We start from the raw sequence: 27,380 nt of genomic DNA on the forward strand, positions 1-27,380 counted from the left end.
CACAACAAAGGAGTTGAATATTACAGCCACAGAGCGCAGAATTATTTCTCTTTAGTTGAGGTGTCATTGTAGTCCGTTCTGCATACTTGGCTGCTGCATATTTCCAGCAGCCTCGTCATATTCAAATATACGTTCTGTTCGGAAAAGGGGGTCTTCACTCCAAATCCCCACAAAACTACGTTTATATTAAGAATGCTTTTGTTTGATTATACCATATCTGATTTCAAGTTTTCTGCTTCCATTGTGAAACATTGAGAAAAGTGTCCATGCAAACCCATATATTTTTGTAAAAGAAGGCAGAAGAACAAAATGACAAATTAAGCAAAAATAACTTATCACTTAAAGAATGTATTTGCAAAACATGGCACATTTGCAGTAGCGAACAGCATTTCCCGAACTGATTTACCTTGGAAAATAACTCTTTCAGTCTGTACTTGTATTATTCCCTTGTTGGCATTTTATCTCTAACATTCAATCAATTCTCAAACCTTATGTTTTATTACATTCCTTCCTTCTTTCTGCCTGCCTAAAATTAACTGGAATCCTGTAGTTCATATCCTGCTGTTAGAACAAGTTCTCCTCTTAATCCGTTCCAGGAGTAATTTGAGTGGGCATTGTTTGACTACCTTTCAGGCGCTACAGGGCATACAACAGATACTGAGCTCGATTTGTGAGAAATGGAGGAACGTGTCTCTGTTGTGATGGAACCTGACCTGCTAGTGGATCACTTGTAGATAGATCCGTGGATCAGAATACATAAGTTGTGTTCCCTGCATGTGGTAGGAATGGAGTAAAAAGTGGGCTATAGACTGAGAATCCTCTGCTGGGGAGCACATGAGACACCACGGCCTTGCAGTGGACAGGGGAAGGAGTGGCGGTGGCCCCATGGAAGCATATGATGACTACAATCTCCATAGGAAATCCTTCTGCAAAATCATCATGACCCCCAATGCCTGTTTATTAGGGGCACAGTTTCCGGATGTCACATATGTTTGTAGACCCAGTTCTTCAGGTTGTTTGCTTTTTATGGATTCATAATGTATGGATCTATAAGAAGTATCTTTAGAGTTGGTAAATCCACAGGACCAGCTCTACAGAGATGGTGTTCTGTTCAATATACTTCCGAGGACATTCTTTGCTATAGAATTGGCTGGCACCTGTTAAATCCTATTAAAACAACGTCTTAGCCAACTTGCCCTCTGTTTTCCATGTGGTGCTTACCTTTTTTTTGGCCTTCCCCTCCCGTAATAAGAGCTTGCTGCAATCACGATCACTGAGAAGTAATGGCCTTGGAGAGCCAGTAATTGATAGTTCATGAAGTTGGAACTCCATTTAATTCTCCTGAGCAGGGCTGATTCACCCTGGCTGGCAGTGAGAGGCTTGCACAGCTATGGTGGACTTCGGGTCCCAGTGATCCGCAATTCATAATTTCCAGTGAGGACAAGTTAAACATAAAAAATCGGCAAACACTCAAAATAATCCTTAATAAAACCCTGTGCGCTGTATAAACGGTCTTCTGCGGATTCTGTTGGTTTTTTTTAAACACAGAACTCTTTCAATTTTTATGCACACAAATATGATTGATATAGTGAATGACCATAATTCCAGAAACATTAAGAAACCTGAAGGGTCACCTTCAACCCTACACACTTATTCACTGGACCTGGATAAGACGAGAAAAATAGTGCACACCTTTACCACATTAGAAAACTCGCATTAATGCTCCACTTTGGCCACAAAGTAGACCATGTCTGGGACTTGTCTCTGTGCAACTGCAGTAGTGCACTGCATACTGATCCACTTCCTGAAGAACACTTAATACCACTTCAGCTGGTTCAAAAGTGAGAAGCAATATTAGAGCTGGGCTGGAGGAGCCAAGAGGACACCACACTTATGCTGGAGGTAAAACCTTCAGTTTGCAGTTTGATATCCATAGTGTGCTGTCGTGCTGGGGTCCCCAAACCATTTAAAAAGTAGTCTGCCACTACAGACTGACTCTTGCCCCGATGGTGGTGAAAAACGTATTTACACTTGCAGTGTACAAGAAAACATAGTATATGGAGGCAAGACTCTGGACACAATGACCAGATGCATGGTGATGGTTGATCAGGCACTAATGGAACACAAATGGTTCATGTTAGGAAACTCTTCAGAAACTACTATATGGGCAACTTTCTACTACTAGAGGTATGAGGGTAAGACCGAGTAACTTTTTCCACCAGCTTTTTGTGGTGGTAAACAAGAATGAGATTGTTAGCAATGGATCCTTGAAATGTTTAAACCCTAACACCTTCAGCAGCCAGTAGCGTGACTACTATCCAAAAAGGCACTCTACTACATCTGCTCCCCAACCTAATTAACAAGAACGCAATTGTTGGAGCTGTGACCGTACCTGATCTGCCGTGATTTTAACTATTGTCACCCCTCATGACCATTTGTTTTATGCTCTGGAGAAGCCTATGGATAGCCCAGTGCACATCAGACAGTCTGAATAAGCTAATAAAGTGTGGTATTAGTGTGTTGTAATAGGTTACTTTCTTTGACCATCTCGCTTACTACAGCTGAAGGGATACATACCCCTCTTTGATCCTCATTGTGAATTCTAGCGGGGCAGGTTGTACAGGTCACAGAAAAGCACCTGGCGCATTTATCCATATTGGGGCCTGAGAACTCTTCTCCCCTGCCATAAACAAACCAGCATTGGCATAGCCAATAGGTCTCGCCTTTGGGACCTTTATAAGTGTTTAGCCATACAACGGTTAATGTTGTTCCACCAACAGGGCTCGACAAATCCACTCGCCCGCTCGCATTTGCGAGGGAGAATTGATGAGGACGAGCTATTTTTAGGTCCTACTCGCCCTTTCTGGCGAGTAGGAAGACAAACCAACTTTTGTCCTCCCTCTGAAAACGGAGCAAAAGTGACAAGATAACAAGATTTAAAGGCATTTTTATTGCTCACAAAGGGAATGAGCAATAAAGATGCCTTTAAATCTTGTTATCTTGTCACTTTTTCTCCGTTTTCAGAGACGGAGGTCAAGTAGGTTGCAGTGAGGTCGAGGGGATTTTCCAAGGGACTAGACCTGCAGGACTAGTACCATTTTTCGAGCCCTGACCAAGGATGTTGTGTTGCATAACTAAATACGTATAAGGTTCCAAAACCGAGAGAGAAGGGCTGGGTCAGGCAAGGGAGAGAAGGGCTGGGACAAAGAAGTGGGAGAGAAGGGCTGAGGCAGGGAAGAGAGAGAGAAGGGCTGAGGCAGGGAAGGGACAGATGGGAAAGGGGGCTGCGACAGAGGAAAATGGGTAGGAGTAGAAGGAGAGGGGGCTGAAGTAGTGGAAGGAGAAGAGGACAGGCAGAGAAAGGAGGGAAGGAGAGAGAAGGACTGAGGCAGGGAAGAGAGAGAGAAGGGCTGGGGTAGGGAAGAGAGAGAGAAGGGCTGGGGTAGGGAAGAGAGAGAGAAGGGCTGGGGAAGGGAAGAGAGAGAGAAGGGCTGAGGCAGGGAAGAGAGCGAGAGAAGGGCTGAGGCAGGCAAGAGAGAGAGAGAAGGGCTGAGGCAGGGAAGAGAGAGAGAGAAGGGCTGAGGCAGGGAAGAGAGAGAGAGAAGGGCTGAGGCAGGGAGGAGAGAGAGAGAGAAGGGCTGAGGCAGGGAAGAGAGAGAGAGAGAGAAGGGCTGAGGCAGGGAAAGAGAGAGAGAGAAGGGCTGAGGCAGGGAAGAGAGAGAGAGAGAGAGAGAGAAGGGCTGAGGCAGGGAAGAGGGAGAGAGAAGGGCTGAGGCAGGGAAGAGAGAGAGAGAAGGGCTGAGGCAGGGAAGAGAGAGAGAAGGGCTGAGGCAGGGAAGAGAGAGAGAGAGAAGGGCTGAGGCAGGGAAGAGAGAGAGAGCGAAGGGCTGAGGCAGGGAAGATAGTGAGAGAAGGGCTGAGGCAGGGAAGAGAGAGAGAAGGGCTGAGGCAGGGAAGAGAGAGAGAGAGAGAGAGAGAAGGGCTGAGGCAGGGAAGAGAGAGAGCGAGAGAGAGAAGGGCTGAGGCAGGGAAGAGAGAGAGAGAGCGCGCAGGGCTGAGGCAGGGAAGAGGGAGAGAGAAGGGCTAAAACAGGCAAACAAACCATAACAATGGTAGCATTGAACACAAAATACCCGCAATATCTCAAAATGAAGATGGTCAGTATTGGAATAAGGTGAGGTCCGGACTGATGGTGCAACAGAGGACACTCCTGCAACCGTAAAGTGTCTACAGGGGGAAATGAGAAAGCAACCCCCAATATAAAACATCACACGTGTTTGGAGCATGCAGCAATGTTGTACAGACAGTATATCACATCATATGTGTAAAAAAAAAAAAAGTTATAAAACAGCTATCCTATCCCCTTTCAAGTCCTGGCCAGAGAACTTCAAGTCATTAAAAAAAAAAATGCGTATTTGTAAAGCGCGAACTACTCGCCAAGGGGTGGTCTCAAGGCGCTGGGGGCTATTGTGGAAATCAAGCGAGCGATTGCCCAGAGTCACATGGTGCTGAGCTGCCGCCGGAGCCAGGGATCGAACTGTGAGCCCTGTGCTCTGAAGTCAGCTGCCCTGGCTGCTGCACCACACCACTCCAAGGGTTCTGTTGTTTTCTATGCACGAAGACAGTCCGGGAGACAGGATGATTATCATCTTGCGCAGTGTGATAATGATGGACACAACTGCTGGTGAGCGTGGCGTTACCACCTTCCAACACAAACTTACCGAGCTCGCCGCTCTTTACACATTTATGTAACCTACAGGACACTTTTCCGCCACATGCCCTTTCCCAACTCTCCCATTCCACATCACCAACACATTCAGTTGACCAACAGGCATCTGGGAGGGTTGAATCTAACCGAGTTGCAGGTGAAATAGAAGCGACAAACTGCACAGAGGCAGACTAGAGCTAGAGGCGAGTGAACACAGGAAGAACAACAAGCCCACCGACCAAAATCCTGGATCAGACAATGCAGGCATGGCAGGTGCGTTGTTTAAGTCTGGGACCCGACTCATTGTAAACATGAGGGCAAGGGTCCACTGTCCATTGACTTAATCTCGCCATCGCCAGACTAATGTCCTATTTGTCTGGGGCCTCTGCACTGCAGGTGTTCACATACCTCGTTTATTAACATCACCAATGATGTGTTTCAGGGGCTGTTTATAGAGAACACGCGCCGCTCTAGGCTTCCCAGTTCCCCCTGCGGCGGCCTTGATCTAGGATGGTGACTGCCACGGAGGACTTACCTTGGGTAGGACGGGGGAATTATGCACTCGTTAGCATGTCAGATGGTGTCTTAGTGTATAAGCATATTTTCCGAAACTGCGACTCGAAATTTTTCGATGAAAAGCAAAAAAATGAACAACTCGAAACTCAAAAGGGCCCGTTCCTCTCAGCAGACATTTTAAATAATATACGCGCCCCGCTCTCGGATAACATAGTAGTCTGACAAAAATAAACAAGCCGTCAACTGTCAAGAAGTTACAAGTTAAAGTTTACTGCAGTTTTGCCTAACCCACAACGTCACCCTCCTGGATGTCACAACGAGGTGGCCATAGCAACATCAACTAAACAAGCGCGCGCCGCGCAATTAGGGGTTGGGGGGGTGGTAGTGCAGCCGAGAGCAGGCAGCGTTTCCCTTGCGGGAGCGAGCGTGATAATTGATAACACATGGCGCTGCTCGCTCCCGCAAGGGAATCGCCCGACGAGCACGCGTTGCATTGAAAGCAATGCAACGCGTGCACGTTTTTGCCTGCAAAGCTGAATCGATTTCAAGAGGTGTCTTTCCTAAGCAGCGCATGCGCGCTGAGTAGGCGAGACCTAAAAGCTGAGCACCCATAGATGGATATAACTAGAGCTCCTTTGAAGGTTTCGGTACGTCAGTCGCTATTCCACGACTGTTTACTTTCCCCACCTTTGTGGCAAATGGATTAAATGTAGTCAACCATTTGAAACTGTTCATGTTTTTAGGTAAAACTAGACTTTTATTTCAGACTTAAGATGAGGAATTTGGCAGCCTCCATAAAAAGTGAGAAAGACCTTGATAAAGCAGTGTTTTTTGTTCAAATCATTCAGGTATGTGGAATTCCTAAAGCCTGACGCCCAGGACATATTGTTTGGGGTCAAGGACAACAGGTTTTCATGTTCATTTTGTCCTTGGGACAAGTAGGCCCAATCCCCTACAGCAAAGACCCGGTGGCTGCCAGATTACAGTACCATGTTATCAATCAGAGAAGAGCACTGTCTACAGTTAGGTAATATTTGTATCCATATGTTAATGCTTGTGGAACTTATATTGATGGTTCATTAATACAAAGCCTTTATTATTAGAGTGACCGCTCTAAAGAAATGTTGTAAGTTCAGACTGCACTACTGACATTGGTTCCATTATAAAAATGTATACGCACGTTTCCAAAGCTTAACAATTTTAGGATCCGTATAATGCTTCCAGGATGCTCTCTGATTAGATGCAATAAATGCAACTTGGAAAACAAGCATTGGCATAGCCAATAGGTCTCGCCTTTGGGATCTTGTAAGTGTTTAGCCAGAGCTATTGGCCTTGCCAATGTGTTTAGGCTATGTTGTAGAGCAGTGTGGCTGCTGTGCAGCATGTTGAAAAGTTCTAATAAAGTGTTATAAGCATTTTTGTTACCTTCTATGTAACCAAGTAAACATTATGTACAAATGAACGACCCTATTAAAAAAAGAATTAACATACGTCTTCCAGTTTGTGTGTCTTGGTGCTGAGGTGATGTTGTGCTGATGCTTATGTGATGAAAAGTTATACTGACATGGTGCTGAGGTGGTGGTGTGCTTGTATGGAAGTGGTGCTCAGTGATGCGGAGTTGGTGCTGTGCGGGTGATGCGCTGATGCTGGGGTGGTGCTGCATTGGTGCTGAGGTGGTGCTGTGCTGATGCTTTGATGGGGTTGCGCTGGTGCAGAGTTGGTGCTTTGCCGGTGGTGGTGCACTGATGCAGAGGTGGTGCTGTGCTCATGCGGAAGTGGTGCTGTGGTGTCTTGTGGGGCTGCCAACTTGGACCATAGAGCGTCCTGAAGAGAACGTATGTTTATATGTAAATCGGAAAGAAATCAAAAGGCGAAAGGTGCTATTTCTTTAAAAAGAACCTACGCTTAAATTAAATATGTTTTCAAAAGACATGTACCAGTGAGTAGGCATTAGATCTTTGGCTATAATGTTCTGCAGGAAAGGATACTTTTAAAGCCTCCATTGGATATTGCAGCAGCTTTCTTCGGTGGCTGCTCAGACACATAACGACCCGGTTGAGTCACATCAAGAGGCTTAGAAACAAAGCCGTCATTGTATAGTGAGAGTGCTCAGGAGTCACTACAAAATGGCAAGAAAATACCAATTTTAATTACCTGCAAGCAAGAACGGCGTGAAGGAACAATAGGTGAATTACCACTCCTGTTGTGTGCGATGGAGCAACATGGGAGGAGGAGCCATTGTGCGCTGTGCTGTGCTAGGAGCGTGAATGCCTTTCGATGGACAACACAAACAAGGAGATGGCGGAGTGAGTGGCCGGGACGTGCGCGAGCTTGGGAGAGCAGTCGGCTCTTTTTCTAAGCACACACTCGTGCTTGGGGCGGTCCCCTGCGCGCTCCCGCAATGTGTTTGCTGCCACAAGCTCGAGTATGTGCTTGGAAAAAGAGCTGCACGACGGCTAAAGGTCTCCTATTCAGTGCATGTGCACTGCGTAGGCAAGACCTAAAAAAACATTTTGCTAAACTACTGTAAAATGTTAGGTACAATTTCTTTGAAGCATCATTTTGTAAAATGTGTTGATGCATGCTAGTATATCCCACAAATGTTCATAGTGGAAAATCATTGTAACCAGTTTAAACAAAATTATATGAAACACAAAAAATAAACCAGCATTGGCAAAGCCAATAGGTAGGACATTGGTGGTCAGCCTTTTGGTTTTGCCAATGCACATCATGTTTTGACATGGTTTTTGTAAAACTTTATTGTTGTGGGAGCTGCCAGGCCCTCATTGTTACAACAAACACTTGTATTTGTGTATCTTGTTTTATGTGGACCTCTTCGGAGTGCCAAAACATAATAAAATAATCTAATCTACAACAAACATTGGCAGAACCAAAACTATTATTGGTTTTAAAAAAAACACTTTGCCACACTAGTCCGTTCCTGTCACTGAACACAACTACTTGGCGTGCCAATATGCTCCCTGTGAAAGAGTAGAATGCTATTACAGTGAAGCCAGCCGGTATGTGTGTGTGTGTATGTGTGTGCGTGTATATGTGTGTGTATATCAAGAACAGGATCCCATTTAAGGTGAGGCCAAACGAAAATCAAAGCACCTCACAGTTCTTTATTGAAATTTTGCCAGCAAGCCCTTCTGAAGGCACAACCATCTGTAAATCTGCCGCCAGACGCGTTTCAGGAATCACCTTTCTTCAGTGGCGTAAGTCTGTGACAACGCTGCTGCTCGTGCACCATAATTAAATACCTACCTCAGTGGGCGTGGCTACTTGGCCTTCTGGTTATTGTAGTGCACAGACATTTATTCCCAGTGGATGCGCTGTTACATAACAGTTAAAACTTGATCTTGGATGTAACCGTCCTTCAGGGGACGTATCCCGCTTTATAACAGTCAATAGGAGCGGAAGCTTCCACCAACCTGCCTCGGTTTCCGCTTCACTTCGTTCCGTTTCTTGCCGCACCAGGGCGGTGCCAGCGTGGACCCACTAAAAAGCGGTGGGCTTCACCTCATGATCGGGAAGCGGTTGTTAATTCCATAAAATATGAACAGGATCCCATTCCGCTCCTATTGACTGTTATAAAGCGGGGTAGGTCCCCTGAAGGACGGTTACATCCAAGATCAAGTTTTAACTGTTATGTAACAGCGCACGAGCAGCAGCGCTGTCACAGACTTACACCACTGAAGAAAGGTGATTCCTGAAACGCGTCTGGCGGCAGATTTACGGATGGTTGTGCCTTCAGAAGGGCTTGCTGGCAAACTTTCAATAAAGAACTGTGAGGTGATTTGATTTTCGTGTGGCCTCACCTTAAATGGGATCCTGGTCTTGTTTTATGGAATTAACGGCCGCTTCCCGGTCGTGAGGTGAAGCCCACCGCTTTTTAGCGGGTCCATGCTTGCACCACCCTGATTCGGCGAGAAACGGAACGAAGTGAAATGGAAACCGAGGCAGGTTGGTGGAAGCTTCCGCTCCTGTTGACTGTTATAAAGCGGGGTAGGTCACCTGAAAGACGGTTACATCCAAGATCAAGTTTTAACTGTTATGTAACCGCGCATCCACTGGGAATTAATGTCTGCGCACTACAATAACCAGAAGGCCAAGTAGCCACGCCCACTGAGGCAGGTATTTAATTATGGTGCACGAGCAGCAGCGCTGTCACAGACCTACGCCTCTGAAGAAAGGTGATTCCTGAAATGCGTCTGGTGGCAGATTTACGGATGGTTGTGCCTTCAGAAGGGCTTGCTGGCAAACTTTCAATAGAGAACTTTGAGGTGATTTGATTTTCGTGTGGCCTCACTTTAAATGGGATCCTGTTCATGTTATATATTTTTTTTATATATAAAAACAAAGGGTCTTGGTTAATGCCAGACCTAAATAGGGGCCTAATTCTTAAAGAAAGTAACAAAAGTGCACCCATGGCTTATGTCCTTGCATTAGTGCAGTTGTACAGTTTTCATGACTTCACAAGAATTTACAGAGGTGGGTCAGGAAATCGCACTCCTAGAAAATGTTTTTGAACTGCATTTTAACACGAGCAAATATGCATTTGTAGATTTGCTTATGCGGAAATCTGTTGAGTGATAACAAGTTCACACTCCCAACAACCACTTTCCCCCCCCAACTCTGGAAGAAGTTTGACTTCTGCCCTTGTCAAGAGTAAATTGTAAACCTTTCTCTGTATGGGAAAATATTAGAGATGAGCTGATGAAAACCCATAAAACATGCAAGTTAGTCGGTTTGCAGAGACTCAAAACGGCATTTCAACCATAGGGAACTAATGCTTACAGCTACCTCCAGCCCCAGTGTGTAGATCTGCGGAAAGGTGTCAAGAGAAGGGTATTGCTGGTATCGAAACCCTACAATTGTATGAGCCCTGGCATAATCAGAGAGGCTATTAGCAGGGCTCTTATTGAATGAGATTGCAGTCCTTATTTTGTCATCGCATTACATGGCACCAAAGGGACAAGTGGATTTTGTTACAGGATAAGTAGATTTATGAAGCAACATGTCCCATGGACAAGTAGATATTTTATTAAATTCCACACCCCTGAATCATTGACAACCTTGAAGAAAAGTGTTTAGATGATTAATCTGTTTAGATTTTTTGTTAATGTGCTCCATTTCTGAAGTGGAGTCCCTGTATCCTTAATCCCCCTTTTAGATGCGAGGCGGATACTGTTGCCTTGTGAAGGTTAGTGGGCATGTTGCAATTTTTTGTAACTTTTGTCCCCTCTTCTCTCTCAAGAAAGCATTGATGGGCTTCCCCCTTCCTCAATATCAAGGCCAGGCAGGAGCCAAAAGGAACGATGGCCGAGGAGAAGAAGCAGAAACTGGGCAATACCATCTTCCCCACCGAGTCTATGAAGGTCATTGCTGAATCCATTGGTATCTCGCAGGTACCCGAGGAGACCTGCCAGCTGCTTACTGAGGAGGTCAGCTACCGGATCAAGGAGATCACCCAGGTACACAAGCTACTTCTGATAACATCTTAAGCCGTGCAAGCATTTTATCTTAAAATTATGCTTGATGCATTGTGGGATATTGGGTTGCTTAGCCAATTATACCAAAAGTTGTTGCAATTGTTTGCTTGGAGCTAACCACAGGTGAGATCCCAAGGTAATCAAAACACAAAGAGACTGAGGAGAGGGTCCAAGGGAGACAGTTTAAAGACCTACAAGAAGTGATTCCCCGTATACTATAATCATTAAACAAGACTTCTAGGGTCTATGTTAGGGTGTGGCCAGTGTTTAGACAAAGGGAAAAGAAAGAGATGAAGTTGTGTCTCTCAGAAAAGCCCCAAAGGGGAGCAATCGCTTTCAGGACAAATCCCCTCACCCACCATAGGTGGCATGCTTCATAATATGAGCTTCTCCTCCCAATGGGAAAACCTAGTCCCACTGAGGGCTACAACTCCCCTCACTGTGAGGTAGGAGCTCTGGGATGTTTTCAGAATGTCCTAAGCTGATGAGGATGCTAAAATCCCATATGTGAGCACAAGGTGTTGTGATGGTGCAGCGCAAAATGTGAGTGAGAAGATAAATGTAATTCTAAAACTACCTAGTGGGGACAAAAAACTCTTTATTAGCTTGTCCGGACTGGCAGGGTTTAAAAGCAGTGCAAAGCAGTAAAGAGTAAAACTGCTAAGATGTAAAAAACAGTCAACATGTTTCAGCCTATCTGATCTGTAAAAGTATCCAGGCTTTCATCAGGACCATAAGTAATAAACAAAGCTGCTGCTGTGTGAAAGAAGTAGTAGAAAATAAATATGGTGATACAAAACCAGTAATCCAATTTAAAGTTCGGTATTACTGGAACTTATCTGTAAATGTGAGACACAAAGACAAAGTGCAACAAGTCAGAACAACATTGCAATTCATTGTTTTCACATTGTCAAAGCTAGTGGACATCGATTATTATCATATCCAGTACAGTACAAACATGGTACTCGTTTCCAATCTACTCACCCAAACTGAAGGATAAGTAGACCCACCTCAACCTGGTAACAACTCGGGGAAGGGGGCCCGCTCTGCAAAAAACAAGATCATGCATCACACAGTAATCCTACGTAGTGTGGGCACTTATGTAGTGAAAAGAAGGGGTGTGCCGGTGGTGAACCGCTCAATTAAAGACACTGTGAAAGACGGACTTGAACCAGATGAGTGTGCCTTGCCCTATCGTTACTGGCCAGGGCTATTTTAAAAGGTTTAGAATAGTTATGTTGGCAATATTAGACTACCTGATTCGTTTTCACTGGAACTGGAGTAAATACTACTCAGTACAGAATAGCATTTAGTAGAATTTCTTACTATGTTAAAATACATGTGAACTAGTTTGGAAAACGCAAAGACAAAATGCGCGCTGTTGGGCGAGAAAATGAACTGTGACTAGCGGTACAGCAGAACCTGAGCACTATGTTAAGGTGCTGGTGGTCAAGACGCGCTAGCAATAAACTGTAACTAGCAGTGCAACAGAACCTAAGCACTATATTGTGGTGCCGGTTGTTAAGGCGCGCTGGCTAAATATGTGCTGTGAATGATGCGAGCTGTGGCCAGAGATACAGCTGGACCTAAATACCATATTGCAGTGCGCACTTTGTCATGCATAAGATCTAGGCTACTTCAATTTGAAAATGCTTCTCAAAGCAGTGTACTGGTGAAGTCATTTGATCTTAATACGCACTAGGTGTTGTGAAAAAGAACTTTTCTTGTAAGTGAATGGGTACCAAATTTGTTCCCAATACGACCTAGTTATAAAACCTGTCGTAGTACAAACCCTCGTTGTCAGTGTGTAGCCTAATCCTGTTCAGGGTATAGCAAAATCTATTGCTGAGCTAAGCCTTCACTAATTAGTTAACCACGCCAACATAATAGCTTGTCTGACTTACCCTCCATTGGTACCCCGTTGTGGTACATGAGCTGCAACCGGAGACACCGACGGAAGGATTTTTTGGCACTTAAATACTAGTAACAAGCATTTACAATGCAACGGTCTCGGCATTGTTAAAGTTAGAGCTATTGGCATTGCTCATGACATTATTTTTGTTTATGTTTTTGTTTTTAAAACATTTAAAGAAACGGCATTGTTATTTACAATGTCAATAGCTTAATCTCTCTCAAATGCAAGACCTATTGCATTTGCACCCACACACACAAAGCCACCCACACACACACAGCCACTCACAAAGAGCAACCCACACACAAATAGAGCCACCTACACACACACACGCAGTAGCCCACTGACCTATTTACATTATGTGCACTTTGTGATCTGCATGGTACATGTTCTTTGCTGCAGGCACATTAACCCTATGTGCTACCTTTCCAGGAGTCAAAACTTCCACTAGACAAAACTCCGATCTCTCTCTAGGAAGAACATTAAACATCAATCATAAGTATACAGTTTTAGAAAAATACACTTAGTGATCCTCCTAGGTAATAAAGGCCACGCGAAAACAACTGAAACATTGTGCACAAGTCTGTTGTGAGAGACACTGACCGTTCTGATTGCGTCAGCTGTTCAACTCACTGTCTCTATGAGTGACAGGCAGCTCTTTGGGAAACAAAGTGTTACCATGTATTTGTACCTTAACCCAGTGGAGGCCCCCACAAATAATTTGTGGAACACAAGTAGGAGCTGGGAACGATTTCTACCGTTTAGGGCTGGCATAATGAAATATTTCCTATGCTCCTGGCTTGGATACCAGCACAAGCTTGATAATATGCCCATGTAATCTGTTTTAAAGAAATTATGTTGCATTTTGTTTTTTCTGCAGCTAAAATAAATTGTATACCAAACAATTTCTTGTGCGTTTCTGTGGCTAATATAAGTTGTATACCAAACAATTTCTTGTCTGTTTCTGCAGCTATTATGAATTGTATACCAAACAATTCCTTGTGCCTTTTAGGAGGCTTCGAAAGTTACGATCCTGTTTGCAGGGCTATCGTTTTTTTTTTTTTTTTTTACAAACTTCTGTCAGATGATGAAACTTGTGGCTGTGTAGTTGTGTTTCTCCAAGCTCCAGAACTCACTAGGAGGTCCGTGCTTGTAGAATGATTGTATTGATGGATCACGCTAAGGTCGCTCAACTATGCAGCATGCGGGTCTAGCACACTTTTGAACGCTGTTGTTGTATCTGATATGATATAACAATGTTTTATGCATTTTATTCCTGTGTTGTAATTTCTACGGTGGGCTGTGTATTTTGACGTTATTGTTCTTTTGCATATATCCTGTAAGCTTTTGTGGCTATTTTTAGCTGAATAAAGTCGATGCTGGACAGGAAGTGGCATTGTTAGTGTATGGCTGCTTTCTCACGTTGGACTCTGCTGCTACTGACATTTTCCTAGCAGCACGGACAGAAACACATGGCACAGCAATGGCGTCCCCATTGAGAGTGAGACCCGCCTTGAAACAACCTGGTCAGGGTCCCACTCAACAGTGTCTGTGCCTTTGTTGCCTACACCAGGCAACACCGGCCTGTGAGCCCAGAAGTGCCCCAGTCTTGCTGGCTAGTTGTCACGCTGCACGCTGGAGGCCCTGCCCGAGGTTCAGTCTACAAGTCACAAAGGCAGGGCGAGACAAAAAATCCGATGCGCAAAACTGATCGGACTTTTAAAATGAGTGGTTGGTGTGTATGCCACACACGCGCGCATCCTGCTTTAATCATAGTACGGTGAAAGGGGGTGGGCGCCCCCGCCTCCTCCACTCTCGTAGGAGCTGCTGCCGGGGATGAGCCGGCCATGGCAGCCAGCCACACGGGAGGTCACACGCTGCTTCTCTTAATATTTTCCAGGCGCCTCGCCCTCCTCCTCCTCCCCGCCGCGGGCAAATCAACTCCTTCATCGCGCACAGAGCCACGGCTTCCGATGCCGGCCACGCCATCTTAGAGGCAGATGGAGAGGGGGTGGTACAGCACGAGAGCAGGGGCAGACGATTCACGGCAAACTTCTCGGGGCAAGGTCAATGCATGCTTTATATGCCGTTCCCCAACACAGACACAAAACATACTGTCAAACAGGTTTCCCCTTCTGCAGGGCCCATCAATGGAACCCGTAAGCGTTAGGATGCCCAAGGGTACTGCGTGATATATAAATGCTTAATAATAAGCCTCTAGTGGCAGAGCTGCATTTGGTCATGGGTGCCTCCCCCACCCCTCATTACAGCTTAGTGGGGAAACCGAGATCCGGTTGAGAAGGTGACGGTGTACAACACCCTCCCCTCCCTTCCAGCGTGCTTGGAGAGCTAGACATGAACTTTTGGGGAGGATTGATCTTGTGGAAATCCCACGGGAAAAGGAACGTGGTTTGGGGTGATGGCGTTGGGTGTAGCCGCGCAAGATGACCCCCTGGAGTTTGGGGTGGGTCCACGACTTGCTCTTAGTTGGACAAGGACCCCCTCCTCTTGTAAGGAGACCATTTTAATTCGGGGGGAGGGGGGGCAGTGCACGGCGGTTCCCGCGTCATCAGTGTTTATAGCGAACTGCACCTAAACCATGGGTAAAACTGCGCTTTACAATCACGTAGCACTTGTTATCAATAGGTTGCAAATTTAGAGAAAAGCAGTAGCCGCGGATTAAAGAGGTATGCAGTAGATTCAGGACCACGCAGCCTCGGACTTCGGTCTTCTAAACCGACCCTCGGGCACCGGTTGACATTAAACGCGCGTTTAATATAAAACTGCAATAAAATATATAAAAATGAGATTGAAGTTGCTGCATAGACGAGCAGGTCGAGAGCAGTTATCCTGGATTCGTTATGTCTGCGCGGGGGCTCAAGGAGGCCATGCATGCTTGTGGCTTGTAGCGCTTTAATGAAAGCATACATTCCACCCAGGAAAGCCCTTCCTGGCCAATATGCAATTTATTGGCGCTACTGGGACAAGGGGAGACGTATCTTTCGAGTGTGTAGTTCGCATGTGTCCTGCAGCTGCCGTGACTCAAACTGTATATAATGCCACATTAAAAAAAACTAAAACTTTAAGAGGTTTCGCGTCTTTCTAGTGTAATTTCCACATGTTTGTACTTTCGCAGGGCAGAATTTCAGCAAAAATGCACCTGAATTGCCATTCGTGGAGAACAACCTATTCCAGTGAACATGTAGGATGATTAGTGGGGTCCTGAAGGGGCATGTCTGCGGCAGATGCAACGAAAGCCACGTCTGTGTGCAGCGCCCTGCTTGCACGCACTGCACGGACATGACAGGCCGCCAGACGGACGCAGTGCTCCCAAAAACAAACACTCGCAGTCGCAGGCAAACGTGCCACACCAGGCAATGCGGAATAATGCCACAGAGCAGCTCACACCTCCCCGTCCTGGCAGATTAAAGGGGACTAGGGCTCGGGAGGGCTTTATAACGCCTGGCAGATTAAATGGGGGTGGGGGGATTAAAGCGCCAAGAAGCAGTTCTGAGCGTGGTGCACGCTGTATAGAGTGTGGTTTGCAGGTCACGAGCGAAGCCCCTCGGCTCTTACCTTCATGTCGTTGATGATGGCCTGAAAGAGACCCCCCAGGGCCCCACATTCCTTGTATACGGTCTCCATGGTCCGCTAGATTAGATCCGGGAGGCAGGGGAGAAGAGATGCAGGGACTGCAAACGGAGCCACAGGAAAGCGCAAATCAAAACCCAATCCACGGCGAGTCGAAGCAGGGGACAATCCGTCACTGGTCCATCGGGGTGCAGGTTGTGGGTCTCCGGAGTCCGAATATCCGAGGCGGTACCAGTCGCCCGGGGTGGACCGTGGAAAGGCGGCGTGCGCTTGTCTGTCACCACACAGCTGCCCCCAGTTCCATGCAAGGGGTTATCCCGGCTCCCAGAGCCATGTCCTGGGCGCCCTGGCTGCTCCCGGGAGTCGGCATTGGTGCAGCAGAGTACGGCGCTAGGTGTCCACGAACAGGAGCTGAGCAGACCCTTAGCTATCCGGTGGCAGACAGGAGGAAGTCGATGTGTGCCGGGGGGGGGGAGGGTGATGGAGAAGGGTGATCAGTGCGGAGGGTGGGGGCGCAGTCCTCGGCGAGCGCAGGGTGTGCAGACAGGTCTGAAGAAAAAGAAACAAGGCAGAGCAAAAGGCACACCACTGCCTTTCTCCGAGGTCAAGAAGAAATGCCTCGGAGAAAGGCAGCGGCATTTTCGGATTCGGAGGCGTGTTTGTCTTTTCTCTCCTCCAGCCATTGGCTGGAGGAGAGAATGAGACTTTCTTTAAAAAACACGCCCCCCGATCCGAAAAGGACGGGGCCTGATCTGAGTGACGGGACCTCTTCTCCAATGGCTGGCCAGCATTCAAGAGGCCAGCCAATGGAGAACAGGGGAGAAGAGGGGCGGGTTCAAGCCCCTCTTCTCCAAGTCATTAAATCTCTCGACTTCCGGTTCTGCCTTCGGCAGACCGGATGGTCCCGAGACCTAAAAAGGCTGTGTCATACTGTAAAAGGACCTAAAGGTGTCCGAGTCACTTGCCCGATCGCATTTGCGCGCATGTGCGAGTGAGAATGTCTCGAGCACAGCGTATGTGCAATCGTGTATTTATGCTGTTCCCTTTGATGCGCTTGTGTTAATGAAAACATAATATTGAGGTAGCGTGTGTGTATCTATTGCGCACGCGTGGTATTGTACAACAGTACAAATTGTACCACCAAAGCTTATAGAATGCCCAAAGTTATATCAACATCGGTAGGCGAACATAATCTCATTATATGTTTGTCAAGAGTATAATTTGTGATAGTTATAAAACAGTAGTGGCTGCTGATAACTGAATAATATCTACATTATAATCTTGCCACTTTCTTTATGTACTCCCGCTGTTCTTAATATGGAGAGCGATGGTATGCTGCGTGATCAAGTAAAAACAGGGTTTGCTACTAAAGGATTGTGTCTTTTAACATGTGCTGGTGACTTTCACTCTTTATGTGATGGCAGGTAATAGTAGGCAGACACTGACTAAGTCTGCTGAGCGATAGGATTTACTTTTCAAGGCGTGTGTTATTTACCATGTACTAATGACATTGGATCTATTCGTGATAGCAGGTGATCAAAGGCAGGTACCAACTAAATGATAACATGGCGTAGTTACTAAACATTAATCAACTCTTTGCATAGTGATGCCTGAAACGCATATGTCAACTTGAGTCATGCTCATATGTTTACAGTGATAGCCAGGGAATCTCTTCGTTCAGCCCTGTGGTATCGCTTTTAATCCTGTAGACCCAACATTGTTCCCTGCGAAACAAGCATTTGGATATGTACGTGATGTGCGGTGGAATATAAGGTGGTTCTAAAATTGTCCAGCGCATGTCGTTAGTTTTGTGATATACATCCAGAAAATGGTTAGTCATACCAAGGAATCCATCCATTTTAGATTTGACCACTGCACACAAACCCTAGAGCTTTCATCAAGATGGCTCCTATTGCACCACTGGTGTTTTGAAGTGAACAAATCATGCGGAAAAAGAACAATTAGTTATAAATGTAACATGACTGCTCATGTGTAGATTTGCCTCTCGGCAGAGTAACGTTATTTAGAATAATATGTGTCCTGTTAAAAGTGCCTTTGCTCATTTTTAGGTCTCGCCTGGCGTAGGCTGCGCGCATGCGCAGTCTCACTGGCGAGATTTAATGATATGGGGATTTTTTAGTAAAGGGCATTAAGCCCCACCCCTCTTTTCCATTGGCTGGCGTCACCATTTATGCTAAACGGTGGCCAGCTATTGGAAAAGAGTTGTTGGTGACGTAGTTGCTCGGCTTTCTGAGCCGTCCCATTTGGACGGGCTCTTCTGCCTTCCTTTTGTCGTGAAAGGTTTCTTATCTTTATGGGGCCAAACACATGGCCCCATAAAGATAAGAAACCTTTTAGCAGGCGAGGCTGTCCAAGTGGGACGGCAGACAAAACGAAAACGTCATGGGAGCGCTTGTTAGAATTTCCCCCTCACTTGCCTGCTCTAAAATGGTGCCACGTATGCATTTCATCTATGAACATCTCAGCCCCGCTCTGTATGTGTAAACTGCCGACTTTAGTGCTGGAAACCAGGGTTCAAGCCTCTGGGTCGCGTCCACATCCTGTGATTCTGGGCAAATCACTTAATCTACCCCTGCCTGAATATGTACAGCGCTCCAATACCTTCGGGTCGAGTTCGCGCTATATAAAAGATGCACAAAAAAAAATATTGATTTCCCATGCACTGCAGCCCTCGGGTGTGAGTGGGGCGGCGGGGCCTCTCTGCCTGGGCGCGCTTCTAAGTCACCAGAGCTGCGCTCTGTAAACAACGGAATCAAAAGCAAAAGTGGAAACAGCATCAGGGCTAGGGAGGGGCGCTGAGTGATGGTGGGAGGAGGAAGGGAACAGACAGAAGGGGGCGGGAAAGTGCGATAAAGGGGCACGAAGACTCATGCAGAGAAATAGAGTGGCGAAGGAATGGGAGTGAGGAATGGGAAGAGAGGCACTGCCTCTCACGTTCAACATTCTTGCCTTAATCCCGCCCACGCCCTGTCCCGCCTTCCCCATTTCCTCGATTCCTCCCCTCCCACGGCCCCTCTTCTCGGAGCTACCATTACTAGATCTCCCTCCTTCCCTTCATCGCGCGCTTCCTCCTCCCATTTTTCAGTCCGCCCAATCCTAATTTCCTTCTATTCCCCCTCCCCTGCCTCTTCGCTAAACCCCTTGCTTTGCTCCCCTGTAGAACGGAATGGTTTGGCAGGCGCTTGTTTGTGCCCGTAGGAAGTCTGGTTTGCGGTGGGGTAGGGTGCAGAGAGGCTGTCCCCACACAACCTACTCCACAGCAAACATTTCTGCTGGCATGGCAGCCCCGCCGCTTCACCGCTGCCAAGGAGATTGGGTGCCAGTGAGTTGGCGAAGGGGAGGCAACGGGCGCAGGACTGGCCATGTTGGGTATTGTTTAGGACTGCAGCCATGCATAATGTGAGGCTCTGGGGTTCGTTGCACGGAGCGAGAGCAAACTCCGAATTCTCTCACAAGAGCCCCGCAGCCCTGTTGTGTCTAGAGAAGTGCCAGCCAGATATCTCGGGAGTGGAGTGTTATGTAGCAGTCACTTTCGCTCATTTATTACAGATATGACTCCAGGTTTACTATTTATTTTGTAAGCATTTCCATTTGTGATAAACCATAATTATTTTTCTTTTTCTAAACCATATGAAGCTTTAAGTAGTACATTTCTAAATTTGTTTCAGCATTAGAAGGTACACTTGCATTTAGGTGCTTCAAGGGTCTTAGTGCAAAAAAATCAAGAAAAAGGCAAATGAGAAAAGGAGGAAAATTGAGTAACGGGCAAGCGAGATGGGATAAGAAAGAGTAGAACAAAAAAGAAAATATGAAAGAAACAAAGAAGGAGAAACATTGAGGAAAGGAGAGTAGTAGAGAAAAAGAACAAGGAATGTACAGTAAGTGAATACAACAAGAAAACAAGACAGAGAAAGAATAACGTAGGAGAAACGATAAAGACATGGAAAGAAGATAAGTCTGAAAACAAGTAGAAAAAGAATGAAGACGGGAAAAAACCGAAGGAAAAAAGCAGAGAAAGAAAGAGAGGGCAAAAAAGAAAGGAACTAGAGCTGGAGAGAAATCAGGATAGAGGAGAGGAAGGAAAAATAAATGGAGAAATTAGAAATACTGAAAGAATTCTGGGATTTACACGACCTCCCCCGGGCACTTACAGCCTTTCCAGATGGTGAGTCTATATAGCATCATTACCAACACCCACCCCGGGCCTGAGGATGATGTTGGAAAGTGCAGCACTTACCATCAGCATCCCCAGGCTCACAATGGAAGTGCATCGGGTCAAGGTCTCTGGTATATGTGTTCTTGACACAAAATTAGCTCAGGAGGCTGAGCATATGTTGCAGACGTGTGTAACTCCTCAGTTTCAACTTTATAATGTCAAGTCAGTCTTCCACTCCACTTGACTTTTACAGTGAGCACCTTGAGCTTGATAATTAAAACATCCCTCTCGGCATGTGTGCGCCTCTACCCAGTGTGATAGTGTCTGATGTGTTGGCTAGTCTACCAGACCCTAAGCGTCAGTGCGCCTGTGACTCAGTGTGCCTGCGTGTGTGATCACGTGCTTCGGTGCACCCGTGTGCCTATATGTATTAGTGTGTCTGTCTTACAGGGTGTGTGTGTTTCTCAGCGTGTGCATGCATGTGTCCCGTTTATAGTGCGGTTTCTATGTGTCTGTATGCGGGGGTCATTGTCATTTACAACGCCATTACTTCACGAAGGGAAAAAAAAGCAATAACGTTTTCAATGCCAAGAGCTAAAACAATGTCATTGCGAGACCTATTGCATTGTAAATGCTTGTTCTTCTGCCCATTACATTTAACACCCAGGAAAACTCTTTTCAAACAGTTGATGTGGAATTTTGTTAGAAATGTAAACATTTTTGTAAACACTTAGCATTGTATCCAAATGATTACGAACTGTTCAGCAAATGACCTAAAAATGGTTAACCTCTGGCTTTTCTTCTCCGTTCACTCGGTCTGCTTGTGGTTACAGGATGCACTGAAATTCATGAGTGTGGGAAAGAGGCAGAAACTGACCACCAGCGACGTTGACTCTGCCTTAAGACTGAAAAATGTAGAGGTGAGATGGCTCTTCGAAGTGTGTTCTCTCAGTACTACAGTTGGCTTTTGCATATTCTATCTCTTCTGTTACCAATGCACTTGCTTTTTTCATTCCATATTATGTTCTGCTGCCAGTCTTGCATCCTTTTGTTCTATTTCAAATCTGGTTTTCCAATTTTATATGGTGTCCCTGTTATTCAGAGAGCTCATTACCAGCTGGTGATTTTGGATACTTGTTAAGTTTTCTCTGCTCTGGTTGGTGTCAAACGCATAGTACTTTTTAGGTCACGCCTGATCCAGCGCATGCACTGGTCTGGCGAGACTTTTTGTGAGGGGTTAAAAAAAATGCTGCCATGGCCGGCCTAGAGCTACAGTGCATGTGCGCGGGCGCGCGCTTACGAGCAGAGGCTTTCCTCCTCATGCTCATTAAGCGCATCGCTCGCCGCGCTTCATCTCAAACGCGATCACTTTCGCGGCCGCGCGTTTGCGCGGCCAATGCTTGTTTATATATATTTATACTGTATTCATAAGCAAACCATAGGACAGTCTTGACATTAATTCTGCACCAAGTATGACTGGAATGGGTAAAGTATACACACAAACTTCAAAACAACTGACCAATTCGGTCTATATATCTGTGCGTTTTGTGCATTTGCTGCCTATTCGCCATACCCGAGCTTTGCATGTCAGTGTCAAATTTTAAGCTTTAATTTGAAAATGTTTGCGGTTGCAGCCCTGTCTGTAATCCGAGTCTGGGTATATTCTTTGTTGGTCAGGATGTCTAGGTTGTCAGTATAACGTGAGCATGTGGGTTTTCATGATCTTGAACATCCCCTACATAACTAAGAAATAGGAGGAGGCAAGATACCCTACGTAAGTGCTTTCCGAAGTAATCCTGTTAAACATTCAAAACGAAGTTGGCCTGTTCATATTGTGTGAGACTGTATCTATGGTGGTTTTATAGTAGCTATAAATTTCAGAAACAAGGGACCCCCTGCTTAAATACTCCTGGCTCCCAAAATAAGGGTGTAGCCAACGCCCCTCTCTTTTGATGCCCCTGCTTAAATACTCCTGGATCCCAAAATAAGGGTGTAGCCAACGCCCCTCTCTTTTGATGCTCACATAATTGTCTGGCGACAGCCACACTATCGAGACAGACCATAACCATTAACAGTGTAGCTATGCACACCCAAGGATTGTGCACAGTGAGTGATGTGGATATGGGCTACACAGGGCTCTTTGCCCCGAGCCCACTGCTTGTGGCCTTTTGCATTATACAGCTTATTAAGTGGCACAGGAGTTGATGCGCAACCTGGAATAATGCCCCCAGGTTCTTAACGGTGGTAGCTGGATTTGCAGGGGGGGGGACATATTCTGTGGCCACCATTTGCGCCATTCCTCACCCAGGTTGTGACCCAAAAAATTATTTCCGACTTTTTTGGAATTGCACAACAGTTGGTTCTGTTTAAACACTCGAACACCTCTGACAGGCAGGTGTTTATCTCATTCCCATTCAGGGCCACATTCTTACCGTGGGTGAACAGTAACTGTGTATCATCGGCATTAGATATTACTTTAGCGCCGTATTGTTCTGCCAGAAGCGCCAGAGGGGCCATAACATATTAAACAAAGTGGGGCTTAAGATAGATCCCTGTGGAACACCTACATTCAGCGGCGAGATAGGGGTCGAAAAAAGGGGAGTTCAGACTGTTTGCTGGCGGCTTTCCAGGTAAGATGTGATCCACTGGAGGGCCGTGCCACCTATGCCACTGCCCTGGAGTCTGTGCAAAAGAAGAGCATGGGGCACAGTATAGAAAGCCACGGAAATGGTCCAACAGTATCAATACAGCCTTGCCTCCTCCGTCAAGTATCGTTTTAAAAGATTCAGAGATTTCCAGTAGGGCTGTTTCCATACTGAAATTGGCTCTGAGACCTGACTGGCTAGGATGTAATACGTGGTTGGCCTCAACAAAATCAGCGACGGCCCTATTTACATATTTCTCCAGAACCTTGGAGAAAAAAGGCAACAACAAGATTGGCCTGTAATTGCTGGCTATAGAAGGGTCGGCTGAAGATTTCTTTAGAAGCGGAAGGAATTTCCCATGCTTCCAGCTGTCCGGCATCACACCCTCTGACAGAGAGAGGTTCAGAACCCGGTTAGCAGCCGGGTTGATCACCTCTGCAACAGATGCCTTTATTTTCGCGGGACAGGGGTCTGAGGGGGAGCCTGATTTCAGCGTTTTCATTATCTTCAGCGAGTCGGCCAACGAGATGGGAGGAAAATGCAGGAGGGTCCCACCAGCGTTGGATAAGACAGGTGGGGACCTGCCTGTAATGCCTGCTGGAACATAATTCATCGATAGTAGATGTAGCATACCTCAGCAATTTTCCTACCATACACTTCTTTGGTTAAAATATATCTCGAGAGATCTTGCCTTGGGTGTCTCACCCCATATCTAAATTTGAGGCTCTTCCTTTTCTAATCTTAACATCACTCAAAATCTCAACATTCCTCACAGCTTACCATTGTGTTCTTCCTCCATTCCACCATAGATCAGAGTGCCATCTTGGAAGAATGTTACCTCCTACTCCTCAAATTAACTGCTTTTTTTTTTTAAATGTCTTTTACTTCAGTGCTAGGCTGGAAGCCATCCTCTGTAATGTCTGTGCTCCAGAAGGGGTGATAGTTGAGGGTGAATATCTTGATTCACATAGGTGGATGAAAGATCCAACATCCTGAACCTTTTTACCCAACCTAATATGGAAAAATAGAAACCTTGGTTCCCTAGGATTCATTAGAGTGCAAATATATCAGACATGTGTGGATATCTGGTAACCTGGTCCAAGGTACCTAAATCAAGTTACAGCATCCAGTATTCATCATTTGTCAATATAGGCAAATAAATAACGGATTGGACAGTAGGTTGAGACGAATGATCCCAGCAGGCATATCTTTTCAGATATGATGTATGTATCAACAAGAAGGTGGTGGGGTGCTGACGGCAACGTGCAGTGAAAGATAAGTGACAAAAATATAAACAATATACAACCTAGAGCCTTGGGGCTCCTCTGGGCTCTATTCTTTCGCCATTGTTTGATATGTTTATGATTACTTTGGCTCATCTTATACATTCTTTTGGCTTTCCTCAAGCATCTATCCAGATGACATACACATGGGGCTCGTTTATTTTTTTTAAATCGTAGGAAGTGTAGTTTTGAGTGCCATTAAGCTTATGTGACTGTTTCACTTTGGTAGAAAACTGGATGTGCCACAAGCAACTAAAGCGAAACCGAGACGAGGCAGAAATCAGGTTACCTGTCTGATCGGCCTTATTGAATTTGTTTTGGAACTTCCTGTTCTTCCTCCAATTCTAGGTGGCAAGCAGACACCTGTTCCCTAGGTTAAAAAACAAGCATTTACAATGCAATGGTCTCGGCATTGTTAAAGTTAGAGCTATTGTCACTGCTCATGACATTTTTTTTGTTAATGTTTTTGTTTTGTAAACATTTAAAGAAACGCCATTGTTATTTACAATGTCAATAGCTTAATCTATCTCAAATGCGAGACCTATTGCATTTGCACCCACACAGAGAGCCACACACACAAAGCCACCCACAAACACAGAGCCACCCACACAGAGCCACCTACACAGAGCTATTCACATAGAGCAACCCACACACAAATAGAGCCACCCACACAGAGCCACCCACGCATAGAGCCACCTTAAAAAAAAAGCCACCCACACAGAGCAACACACAGAGGCACACACATACACACACACACACACATCGAGCCTCCCACACACACACAGAGCCACACATACATACACAGAGCCGCATACACACACACACACAGCCACACGCACACACATACAGAACCACACACACACATAGATATAGACACATTAATCTTGGGAGCCAAAGCAGAAGTGGCACCGTTGTTTCTAGATCTTTGCATTTATCACTAAAAATTAAGCATGACTTTTCCTATTGGTTGCTGCTCAGAGCCTTAATGAGGTTTTGGAAGTGTGCAGTTGAAGGTCAACTAGATGGCAGGAGAATGACGTCAGAGAGAGTCTCCTAGGGGTGCTCGGAGAAGAGCGTTAGAAAGAAAGTGAAACCGATAGAAAACATTCATCTGGACCCTCGTTAGAGACTTACTCCTCTTAGCCCAGGCACAAAACACTAGCTTTTATCTTGAAATAACTAGGCGTTGCAGTATGTTACCAATGGAGCAATAATGCATGCAAAACGGGCAACACTCACTATTGTTTAACTCAAGAGTTTTAATCTAACACAACAACAAAGCTGCTTGTCACAAATGTTATTTGCACAAAGAGGTTTGTGCTTCCAGCACTAATACATAGGTTTAAATGATGTCACAGGACAATGTAACCTTAGCTGGGGAGGCGCTGTTACTAGCTCCGCGATGTCCCTTTGGCACCAGCTTCAATTAGCCCATCTATTGCCGGCAATTTAATAGCGCTAAAATGCTACCGCGCAATCTCGAGGTCTTAGGTGCTACAGGCAGCGACATTGAGCCCTGAAAAATAAAACACACAGACCGCCCCCACCGTCCCCTGTTTGGGTTGAAGATGCGGAGCTGCGCTACGTCAGTTCCTGGAGCAATATATATGTAGTGTGCGCGCTCCGGGAAGAAGACATTCTGGGGAAGCTGGTGGCGGAGGACGCGGGGGTCGGGGGCGAGCTGAGTGTAGATAGTGAACTGTGACTTGGAGGCGGAAGGAGTAGAGGTTAAAAGGAACTAACAGTGAAGAAACTCACGAGGCAATGAGTTTTAGGTGAACCGGACGCTCATTGGAGATAAGACGGTAATACTGAAAAATACACCGATGTATTACACTCGCGAAAACCGACGTGAAGTAGAAAATACAATAGTGGTACCGACACTTACCCGAATGGCGTTTCGAAAACGAATGAACTGTCTCTGGTCTAACGAGAGTGCCTGTGTTTGCGCGTGTGTACAGAAAGATTATTAAAAAATGCGTCCGATGCCGGGACACCACCGCCTTTCTCCGAGGCAAAGCAGAAATGCCTCGGAGAAAGGCAGCGGCGGTTTCGGATTCGGGGGCGTGTTTTGCTGTTATCTCCTCTTGCCATTGGCTGCAGGAGATAATTAGACTTTCTGCAAAAAACACGCCCCCCGATCCGAAAAGGACGGGGCCTGATCGGAGTGACGGGACCTCTTCTCCAATGGCTGGCCAGCATTGTAGAGGCCAGCCAATGGAGAACAGGGGAGAAGATGGGCGGGTTCAAGCCCCTCTTCTCCAAGTCATTAAATCTCGGATCGAGACTGCGCAAGCGCAGCCTTCGAGCCGAGACCTAAAAAGCAAGCTCTTCTTTAGCTGCTGGGCATGTGCCCCCCTCCGCCCTTTTTGTGGCCAGCCCGGACGGGGAGAAGTTTTGTGCTTGCATTGAGCGCCTGGTCCTGCAGTAATGTAAGTATTGCCGCCAATAGAGCTCTGCCGAGGGCGTCATTAGAGGGTGACAGTGATAAACGAGCTGCGCAGAGGGCCACCCCCCCCCCCCCCCCCCCCCCGTCTGACCCCCAGCCCGGGAGGTAGCCATAGAAACACCTCCGGACCCTTCAACACTGCTGCAGAAAGAGGGGTGCGGGAGGGGCTGGTCTCCCAGGCACCCTGTCCCTGCACCCCAGGACACATTCAGAAAATGGAGCAGCCGAATCCAGGCTAGCAGGCAAAGTTTACCCATGTAAACACCGGACGTGACGACATCGGTCTAGAAACAGACCGTACCTGGCTAGAAATAATTGCTTTACTATTAGTGCTATTATTATGGGTTTTTAATAACATAATAATGATAATAATAAATCAACGAGAAAAAGAACTACTAATACATGTACAAAAAAATAACAGCTGTCATGTGAAAAAAAAAAAATACAAAAAATGTAATTTTTAGTTTATATTAGATATTACTCAAATGGCACTAGAACAAAGAGAGGGCGAAGACTCGGGATAGTTACGATTATAACAATTATTTCAATATTTGGCAATAAATAATATTTCTCATTTTTAAAAAAACAATAGTAACGCGTGCGG

General features: G+C 46.0%; 1 protein-coding gene across 6 annotated transcripts in view; it reads left to right on the top strand.

The window, feature by feature from the left end:
- The window catches only part of TAF6 (TATA-box binding protein associated factor 6), a 122,217-nt gene that overhangs the window by 24,652 nt on the left and 70,185 nt on the right, over positions 1-27,380 (top strand). For all 6 annotated transcript variants that reach the window (XM_085638622.1, XM_085638625.1, XM_085638621.1 and 3 more), the window contains exons 2-3: positions 10,485-10,701; positions 21,233-21,319. In XM_085638622.1, the coding sequence (XP_085494748.1) occupies positions 10,546-10,701; positions 21,233-21,319 (243 nt within the window). In that variant the 5' untranslated portion in view covers positions 10,485-10,545. The remainder of the gene's footprint in view (positions 1-10,484; positions 10,702-21,232; positions 21,320-27,380) is intronic.

This window comes from Triturus cristatus, chromosome 12, assembly GCF_964204655.1.
Source record: "Triturus cristatus chromosome 12, aTriCri1.1, whole genome shotgun sequence".
Lineage (NCBI taxonomy): Eukaryota > Metazoa > Chordata > Amphibia > Caudata > Salamandridae > Triturus > Triturus cristatus.